We start from the raw sequence: 9,864 nt of genomic DNA, 5'->3' as shown, positions 1-9,864 counted from the left end.
TCGTGCTCTGCTTCCTCGTCCTCTTCCTCTGCTCCCACGTCCCCTCCCCTTCTGGTACGTGCGTCGCGTGTGTATGCATTCAGTGCAGCAAACGTCTTTATACAGCTGTGCTGCTGATTCTGAGCTCTGCATTATGCTGCGTTGTTTTTTGCCTGCAGATATGTCGAGCTTCGGAGGGAAGGCCGGGGGCCGGAAGCCCAAGCTGCTCTGACGCGGACCAAGGAAGGAGGCGACCGTGAGAAGAGCTCAAGAACTGAGCAAGTGATATGTCAAGGAAATACTAGATGTGAACGTTTTCTGTTTTCTTTCTTGATCTCAGCTGTGTTAGACAGTAAGCTGTACCGATCTCGCTGCAGCAATAATAAAGCGCACACACAACGCAATAGTACTGCTCTGATGGTTCTCATCATGTTTGCTTTCATGGTCCGGTGCCATTTGGTCACTCGTAATTGTCCGGTGAACAAACCTCTGACCATTTCTTCGTTGAAGAGGGTATAAAATGTGGCCTACTTCTACAATACAACCTCGACAAATGTCCGGTGTCTGATGTTGCCACGCGGTGCACTTCCATTCGGCCGCTCTTCACAGCACAGCACAACACAAAGCATGACAGAAGTGTTTTCAGCAATGAATGAAGCACCCTACCAAGGGAACTCTTGCTTGCACGCCCTCACTTCTGGCTAGTTTTCTTTTTTCGAGAAATTTCTGGCTAGTTAATTAGGCAATACAAGTCTTCCTATCAGTGGTGAAATTATCCATTCAGTCCAATTGGGCCACAAAAATAACTGGGCTTATGACACATTCACTGATCTATCAGTTTTGTCCTCTCAGAAGAAGAAGAAAACCATTCTCAAAAAAAAGAAACATCAAAAAAAGAGAAGAAAACCCCTCAAAAAAAAGAAAAAAAAATCAGAGAAGTCCAAGTGCATGATAATATTGTTTGATTAATTAAAATGGCTGCTACAAATTCCAAACTCTTTCGGTCCCAATAAATTTCAACCTTCAAACAGGTGAATCACAATACAGCAACCACAACGCTACAGCCTGAATTAAACAACCCATCTCATGTCTATTTACATTCATGCATCAGCCAGATCATCATAGTATCAATCCCTGCGCAGGTTCCGGTTTCTTAGGAGCAGCGGGCGGTGGTGGAGACGCATCGCTGGAATCCTCTACTGTAATGGGGAAAACTGCAGCGGTAGATATGGGGATATCTTCAGGGTTTTCAGAGACATGTATCTTTGTGATTTCACCATCCAAATCCCTGGGCTTTTCATGAGCGTCCGACATGTCAGCTTGTGCATACCCGGCCGCTACGGTCTTGCCCTCCTGCTCAGCGGCTATTTTCTCCTTCGCCTTTGCCCCGACGTCGTTTGCGGTATTCGCAACCTTACTGAAGGCACCAGTTACCCATGCAGCTCCAGTAAGGACATACCTGTTTTTCATGATGGCAGATCCAGCAGTGGAGACGCCCTGTTCAGCAGCTGCAAGTGCTGACCTTGTCTTCTCGGAGACTAGATATTTCTGATCCATTTCCTTTACTTTATCGTTTACGACTGAAGTACCGACGCTGATCTTCTCACTCAGACCGATTCTCTTGTCAAAGGAAGATACTCGAGCAGTCGCAGTTGATGTGAGCTGATGCTTCTCATCCAAAGCTTTTGCTTTGTCGAGTGCATCCCTACCAAGAATGAACCCCTTGGCCAGCATGGTCCCAACGATGTCCTCTGCCTTCTCCAGAGCAGAGGACTTGGCATCTTTGGGCTGTGGATGCAAAGCAATGTAAGGAATTCCATTACCACCAGACAAAGACCATACTACGGACATGGATATTACACATCTCTAACCATACCTCTAGAGCAGCTAAAATATCAGCTGGTAGCTCATAATCAGTGGCTGGTGTTACGATGACAGCCATATCGACTATCGTGGCACCCTGCAACAGCAATCAAACCAGGCGCATCAGATATTCATCATAGGAGTAGTTCCAGCAAGTATAAAGCAATTAAGAAGCAGAAATAGACACAATTCAGTGACACACTATGTATTTGCAAACAGAAATCTATCTATCCAAAAGATATTGAGTTAGTGTTGAAATTTCCGTTGGGCAATGATTAGGTAAACTTAAACATTCAAATAAGCAAGCATGTACACATTATTTACTTGAAAGGGTCGATGGAACCAAGGAAGATCTTCTTACATCATACTGTTTAAGCTGAGATCATGGTCACAACTTACATAACATTGTTTCATATGAAAAATAACTATGTTTAGTACTCCCAATTGAACTGTAAAAACGTCTTATATTTTGGTACAAAGGCAGTAACAAATACACAATCCATTCAGAAATATAGGGTAAGTTTTGTCTTGCTGTAGACCAGGTAAACAATATAAGTAGTTAAGTACTCCCTCCGTAAACTAATATAAGAGCGTTTAGAATACTAAAGTAGTGATCTAAACGCTCTTATATTAGTTTACAGAGGGAGTACTATATTAAGCACTCAAGTCCTGGAAACAGCCTCTTATAGAAATGTAGGGAAAGACTGCATACAATAGACCCAAAGTGGTTGGACCCTGCGCAAGCAGGAGCTACATGCACCGGGCTGCCCTTTATACTATATTAAGCACATGCCGTAGAGCAGGTAGGCAACCTCACTCGTTATCTCTAAAGTACTATATTCAACACATGCACACGGGGAATACAACGTAAGTTGGGCATTTATTAGGGCATAGAAGGACCAACACACTTATGTTGCATTGGAATATGAATTATGCCTTCTATATATATTCCAATGAATGGAGAATATTGGTGTATGCCATCAATGATGCGTAATTGCATGACAACACATTTCACAAGCTCAAGCAACCATATATCCTTGGGGGGAAAGGAAGTTTTTTTCAGAGATAGAAGGCAAAAATGGTACCGTCAGAAGCATGGCTGTCTCAGCTCCTTGCTTATCTTTAAAAGTAATGTAGGCAACTTGAGACAGCTCGTCACCACTGCAAAGCATTTAAAAGGTTGATGAGATTCATAGTACGCAGTGGACCACAAGCATAATGAAGATCGTATTACTAACCTTTGCATTTCAACATGCACAAGGTCGCCAGAAAAGGAAAAGAATTCCTTTACATCTCTTAGTGCTGCTTTCAGTGACAAATTGCTCACCATAACTGTGCTAAGCGTGCTTGTCTTCATCAAAGAATAAAAGTATAAAAAGTAACAATTAATACTTCATCTCATATATAGTATAATGTTGTTCTAGGCTATATGAGAAGAAGCTCTGCAACACACACTTGTACAGTATCTGAAAAACTAATAAGTAATGCAGACTTCTATGCACTGTCACATAAACAACACAGATGGCCTAAATTGATAACTTGTGCCTTATGTTGTTTCTAGTAAGGCATTACACAATATCTAATGGGATTTCCTAATCAACATTACACAACCTCGGTTAAAAAAGAAAGAACTTACCACCTCCACAGCTCTGACCTATGGCAGAAAACGATGAAATCTCTTAGGATTATTTAAATCTGTACCCCAAACTAATCATTCTGGACAACATTGACCACAACAGTTCATATAAAATGGCTGGTAACATATGCAGCCACTTTATGCATCAAGCTTAATATTTCAACCTCAGATGTTCATAAAGTCATTTATTCGTGCTAAAAAAATCATCTCCTTCGAAGGTTTGCATGTTTAAACTTTGCCATCATGCTAGCTTTTATGCACAATAACTATTCAATTTGTATGCAGATCAGTATGTGTCGTTCATAATGAACATGTATATAGTACTCACAGTCACCACCAAGACCTTTTTGCCATGACAGGCATTGCATGACCCCAACTACATTTTACTAGTAAGTGCAGCTAGCATATCAAATAAAATAAAATAACTAAACTGTAAACTGACGCAATCGTCGCTCTTTTGCTATTGCTGACACCATTATAACCATTTTATGAAATATAGAGGAGAAAGAAGGCTCAATATTCACCATGTACTGATTGTTACATAACATTCTTGGTGCTCACAATGCAATGAAAAAAAACTAATAAGATCCTTTTGCACCTAATACTTTAGCACAAGCAAGTAGGCATAAGCAGATAACAGGAACAGGATATTAACCAAGTATACAGGCTGGTTAAACCAGTCACTGCACACATGAATATCAAGAAAAGTTTGCCAAAAAGAAAGGGTCAACGAAGGCTGTTCATGGCTCACAAGTCACAACACCTAGCCCCAGTAACAGTAACTAGATGAATCGATTGAAATGTCACTAGTTCATTTCAGAACATACCAGGTGATTTGAGTACCCTGACAGCATTCTACATGGCTGGAAAGCAGATTCAGCTCCCCCGGCCATCGCACAGAATGCCGACCGAAACGGGACGAGATTTCACTAGAATCAATTGGTAATAAACGACTGCCGGCTGCCTCCGGTACACTATTACACATCACATTCCAACCGGATACCAGTTTCTGGAGCGAAAAGTATCTAGTTTCCCCAATCTTTGGCAGGACAAATTGACTAAAGAAAATCTACCCGGCACAGCGTATGCCCAAATCTAGAACCCCCCCAAAACCAAACCCCCTGTTTCTAAAGCCTAGCACGCAATCCAGATCAAGAGAGCCAAGAAGCACTCGGGCCGGAAATGGCGCCGCCGACGGCCGGTAGAGAGAGGGGGGAACTGGGAGCTCACCGCCATGGCCGCGATGCGACGCCGAGATCTCCGAAACCTAACCGCTGACTTGAATCGGGAAACGGGAAGAAAAATATTCGAGAAATGGATCCGCCGTGTCCAGCGGGCGGGATTTATAGGTGGGGTGAGAAGGCGGAGACGCGGAGTGGAGTGGAGCAGGCGGCGGTTCCTGCCGTCCAACTCCAGCGGTAGACGTGGAGGCGGTGACGTGGCGACTTGTGGGGGCGCGCAGGCTGCTGGGACCCCACCACGCTTCGGCCCTTTTACTTTGGGCCCTGCCTGCTGGGTCCAGTCCAGGGGCTCAGCCGGCCTCGCCGACGAGAAAGCACAAATATTCCTCATCAAAAAGGAAAAAAAAAACGACAAAGCACAGCACAGTAGGGAGGGGAAGCGAAGCAAGGAACCCAATAAAGCGAAGTTCGTAAAGGAAATACTGAGTTCAATAAAGGAATAGTTGCCACAGCCCTAAAATAATTGCCCCTGCAAATAGTTGCATCTGCATCCATGCATCATGTTTAAATTTTTGTTAAATTTAAAATGGGGATTGATTAAATCCTAGCACCCCTCTGAATTACCAGGATCAACTAAAATATTTTCAATGAACCCAAAATGCCTTTAGAAAAGTTCATCATTTTTCAATTGGTTTAAAATCTCTGCAAAAAATGGTTCACATTTTTCTAGGCCATCCTCGATTCTTGAATTAAATCATATTGTATTTGAATTAGGGCATTTAAATGCTATAAATAATTTAAATGCTCCAATAATTCTGCAAACAGTTGAGGGCTGTTGGATATATTTCAAAAGTGCCCACAAATATTTTCATGAGTTTTAAAAATGGTTTAGTATTTTTGCTAAATCAAAATCAGAAAAATAAATTACAAAACAGAAATAGAAGAGAGAGAGAGAGAGAGAGAGAGAGAGAGAGAAAGAGAGAGAGAGAAAGAGAGAGAGAGAGAATACCTGGCAACTTACTGTGTGGCCTAGCACTGTAGCTAGCGGGCCCAGCCCACCAACTCCGATCAATGTGGGAGGAAAATATTGAGGATTTAGTTTGCGGAAAATTCCCGAACTCTATGTTCTTAATGAACCGAAATTTTCACTTCCGTCATTGTAGACCAATTATATTCTTAAGATGGCTAGCTTTCGGCTTCACCCAGTCTGAGGTACTAACTCGGATGACCTGGAAGTAACAATCACAGAGGTGCTCCCTTTACCCCCTAGCCGAACTATCAAGAACGTAGGGGGTAAGCACAGGAGCCACACAACCCAGCTTGGCCAAGATCTTAAGTCAAATTTGATGCATATTTATGGCTTTATAATGATGATTACGGAAGGCATCGCTTGTATACTGAATACAAACGCTGATGATATATGTTTATTTTGACTCTGTTGCGACCGTTTATCATTTGAAAGTGACCCATCGTCAACTTCTACCCCTTTGTAGATGCTACGCAGGGTGTTTCCGCAGTAACAACACAACCCTTAGTCGATGTCTCGGTGCCCGGAGGCAGTTGCATTAGCGGAAACGACGCAATCAGATATGCAGGCTTTATAACTTTCACTTAGTCATAGGAGCTTAAAGTTGGGAGGCCAATTACTAGCCCCCAGTAAGTGTTCGGTGTCGGATTCAGGGTTCCGCAGCCCCAAGATAAATTTGAACTCTGGGGTGCGTGCGAAGAACTAACCTCCCCGGTCTGCCAACTCGATGATCTCACAGTCTAGCTCGGTGAACTGGAAGGAAATGGGACAAGGCAGTTTACCCAGGTTCGGGCCACCTTGCGGTGTAAAACCCTACTCCTGCTTCGTGGTGGATTAGCCTCGAGGAGGGCTGAGGATGAACCAGTACAGTGGAAGAACAACCTCAGGGGGTGTGTTCTTGTGCTTGGGTGAGCGGGTGAGGGTGAGGATCGACTGGATCCGGATCCCCTTCTATGGTGGTGGCTAGGCTGTATTTATAGTGGCCTTGGTCCTCTTCCCAAAATGAAGGCGGGAAGGGATCCCACAACGGCCAAATTCGAAGGGAGACAACTAGTACATCTTATCCTGACGAAAGGTGGTCTTCGCCTGCAAAGCTTCTGGTCGTGATGCCGTGGTGGGCTTAGCGATGACCTCCGTCCTGCAGTCCTGGCGGTCCTGGTGTTGTTGCATGGAAATGGAAACCTTTGGTTGATGCCTCAGGAATCCGCGCATGCGCTTACCTCTTTAGCACCAAAGAGGAAACCTGCTGTACTGCACCCGCTGGCGCCCGCCTGGCCTTGGTCGTCATCGCTTGCGTCACCCGAACCTCACAAGGTGAGGGCCTGCATAGAAATCTCCGCTCCTTAGGAGCCAGCCTAAGGAGGCAGCTCCTTCCGGAGGTCTTGGCGTCATCCGCCTCGCGAGGCTTGGCCCCTCGTGAGGGTCTTGTGTTGTTAGTGCTGAAGATGGGCCGTACGAGGCCGTCGATGAAGCCACGCAGTGGGACGCAGGCAGGCAAGTCTGGTTACCCCGGTTCCTAGAATGCCGACAGTAGCCCTCGGGCCCAAGGCACGCTCGGACTTGGCTTCGAGGCGAAGCCAAAGGGCAAGGGCGGAGCGCCACGGGCCCCAACCGCCCGCGGGCCCGCTCGACGCGTGGCGCTTGACGGGACGCGGGCGCCTCCACTTCCCCACGCAGGCTCGATAACTGCCAGACTTGACGGCTGCCTGTTGCAAGCGCGGCTTTGCCATCATTACCCGTTGTGCTCGCCCTTGGCTCCCCCTCTTTCCTATGAATTTGCGGCTCTTCTACCAGATTCGGCGCCGACGCCAATCCTCCCTTGACGCCATGGCCCCGAGGTCAAAGAAGAAGGGAAAGGCCCGCTCGCTCGTCAAATCCCGGTCGGGCTTGGAGCTCGCTCTTGATCGGTCGATGATGATCAATCGGGAGGGATTGGACAAGGTCCGGCCGGCCCTCGCCGCCGATTCCAACGAGTGGAAGGCGACGATGGTCTGGCCTGCCTCCTAGTCCACGATCGACATGGAGGCTACCAAGATCCCCATCCACCTTCATGCTCTCCTGGCTGGCTTTTTCCCCCCTTTCTCTGATTTCTTCAATGCCATAGTTTCGCATTACCAGATCCAAGCGCAGAATCTGGACCCTCAGTCCATCATCCTCCTTTACGCCTTCGTCTTCCTGTGCAAGGCTATGGTGGGCATTGCCCCGTCTGTCGCCTTGTTTCGCCATTTCTTCTCGCTCCACCTGGTCGACGACCGCCAACGCTCGGGATGCGTGGCGTTCTGGGCCGTGGCGGCGACAGCCGGTTCGGGCATCGACTTCACGCTTTGCCTGAATGTGAAGGGGTTCCGGAAGCAGTGGGCGTACGTGGACGCCACCACGCTCAGCCCCCTGCTCCTGCTCCCGCGAGCGCCGGCGGAACCCAGCTCCAGCTGGGGGCACATGAAGCTCGTCGACCGTCGACTCGCCCACGTCTGGTCCAGGCTGGCCAAGTTGAAGAAGGTCGGAGTGACGACACCGATGGTGGTGAGGGAGTTCGTCCAGCGGCGCATCGCCCCCTCCAGCACCATTCTCTCCCAATGTGGGCCTTCACTGGCCCCAAGGACCCCATGAGGCTCCAGGTGCTTTGGCTCCCTCCCAAGACGCTGCACGCGATGCTCGAGCTCCTAACGGGCGACCCAGCGCCTGCCGCGCTCCCGGAGGAGGGCTGCCACTTGTACCACTGCTCAAAAAAGGAGGACTTTGTGAAGCAGATGCCCCTCTTTGACGAGTGGGGGCTACGCCCGGAGGGCCTTGAAGGGCCTCGTGAGAATCCCATCTTGCTCGCTCCTATGCTTGTCGACCCTGTGGCACGCACCCCAGATGTGGGTGCAGGAGGGCGAACGCCACCGGGTACTCCTGGGGCGACCGCTGGGGAGCGGACGTCGCCAGGTGCTCCCGAGGTAGCCGCTCCTGAAGTTCCGGTGAGCGCTCCTGAGGTGGTCGCTGGCGGGCCGGTGCTCCTGAGGTGGCTGCCGCTGGAGCTCCGGCAAGTGCTCCTGAGATGGCGGTGCTCCGGGTCTCGGCCCGCCTCTTCTTAATCTTGGAGCGCTCCGTAAGAGGAAAGGGCTCTGGAGCTGTAGTGGTGACGCCTACCGGCCCCTGAAGCAGAGAAAATACATAGCCATAGATGAGTAAGTGCCTTATCTCTGTGGTTCTCCGCGTGTCGCGTCCTTTCCTGACCCTGGCTCCTCGGGATCCCTTCGGCTGTGGCGGCGAAACCTCCTGGGGAGCGACCTCCGGAGGCCCTTGGTCCGCTCTCGATTCTAGGCCCCTCATGAGAGTCATCCGCGCGAGGCAAGGGACCAACCCGCGAGGCGGGGGCGCCGCTGAAGGGCCATGAACCTGCGATCCCAGGACCCTTCCTTCGCGACTACCCATGGGGTGCAGGGGACGTGCCGAGGGCTCCTCCACTGGTCATCGCCGGTGGCTGGGCGACCCCTGCATCGACTTCATCTCCGAGCGGCGAGGCCGCGCCGCCTAGCGCCTTCGACGACGCCTGGGGAGCAACCGGGGAAGCGCCGGCCACCAGCCCCTTGCCGGAGACCAGCGAGCCACTCCGCGCCTCTCCGGCAGCCCCCGGTGTGGAGGAAGGGCTTGGCCGCGCGCTCGAGCTTGCGCGCGGGCGTAGCGCTGTTCGCCACGACCTTTTCCGGGAAGCAATGGGCACGCTGAGTCGACTTGGAGGAGAGCTTGTCGATGTCGACGCCCGCCTCGAGGCAGAGGGCCTCCGCTTGGCGCGCGAGTGGCACCAGCTGAAGGTCGCCATCAACCTTGGGCATCTGCAACATGAGTGTGCCTGCGCAGACGCCGCGGTGTCCCTCGCCACTTATCGCGAGGCTTGCGCCCGCGCTTTGGAAGAAGCCAGGGCCGCAGACTTCCGTCGTGAGGCAGCCGAGGAGCGGGAGAGAGAGCTTCGGGCTTCAAACACCGCCCTTGAGCGGCAGGTCCAGGCACGCAGGGCCGCCCTAGCGGCACCGCTGAGAGAGGCCCCGTCCGATGAGAAAGAGGTCCAGACACGCGAGGAGGCGCTGGCGCTTGAGGTCTTGGAGCACAGCCTGGAGATCGAGCAACTGGAGGTGAGGTAGCGTCAAGCAGCTGCGGCTGAGGACGCCGTTGCCACTCGCGAGGCCAGGATCCAG

General features: G+C 49.9%; 1 protein-coding gene across 1 annotated transcript; it reads right to left on the bottom strand.

Moving 5' to 3' along the window:
* Window positions 1–924: 924 nt before the first annotated feature.
* Window positions 925–4,907, bottom strand: LOC123054483 (binding partner of ACD11 1). The gene is made up of 5 exons (XM_044478262.1): window positions 4,709–4,907; window positions 3,081–3,193; window positions 2,928–3,003; window positions 1,856–1,939; window positions 925–1,767 (listed from the first exon to the last, which is right to left on the bottom strand). The coding sequence occupies exons 1-5, from the start codon at window positions 4,712–4,714 to the stop codon at window positions 1,099–1,101; spliced, it is 948 nt and encodes a 315-aa protein (XP_044334197.1). The 5' UTR covers window positions 4,715–4,907; the 3' UTR covers window positions 925–1,098.
* Window positions 4,908–9,864: the final 4,957 nt, after the last annotated feature.

The sequence above is a fragment of the Triticum aestivum genome, chromosome 2D (genome assembly GCF_018294505.1).
Source record: "Triticum aestivum cultivar Chinese Spring chromosome 2D, IWGSC CS RefSeq v2.1, whole genome shotgun sequence".
In the NCBI taxonomy this organism is placed as follows: Eukaryota; Viridiplantae; Streptophyta; class Magnoliopsida; order Poales; family Poaceae; genus Triticum; species Triticum aestivum.
This window is presented reverse-complemented; position numbering and strand designations above follow the sequence as displayed.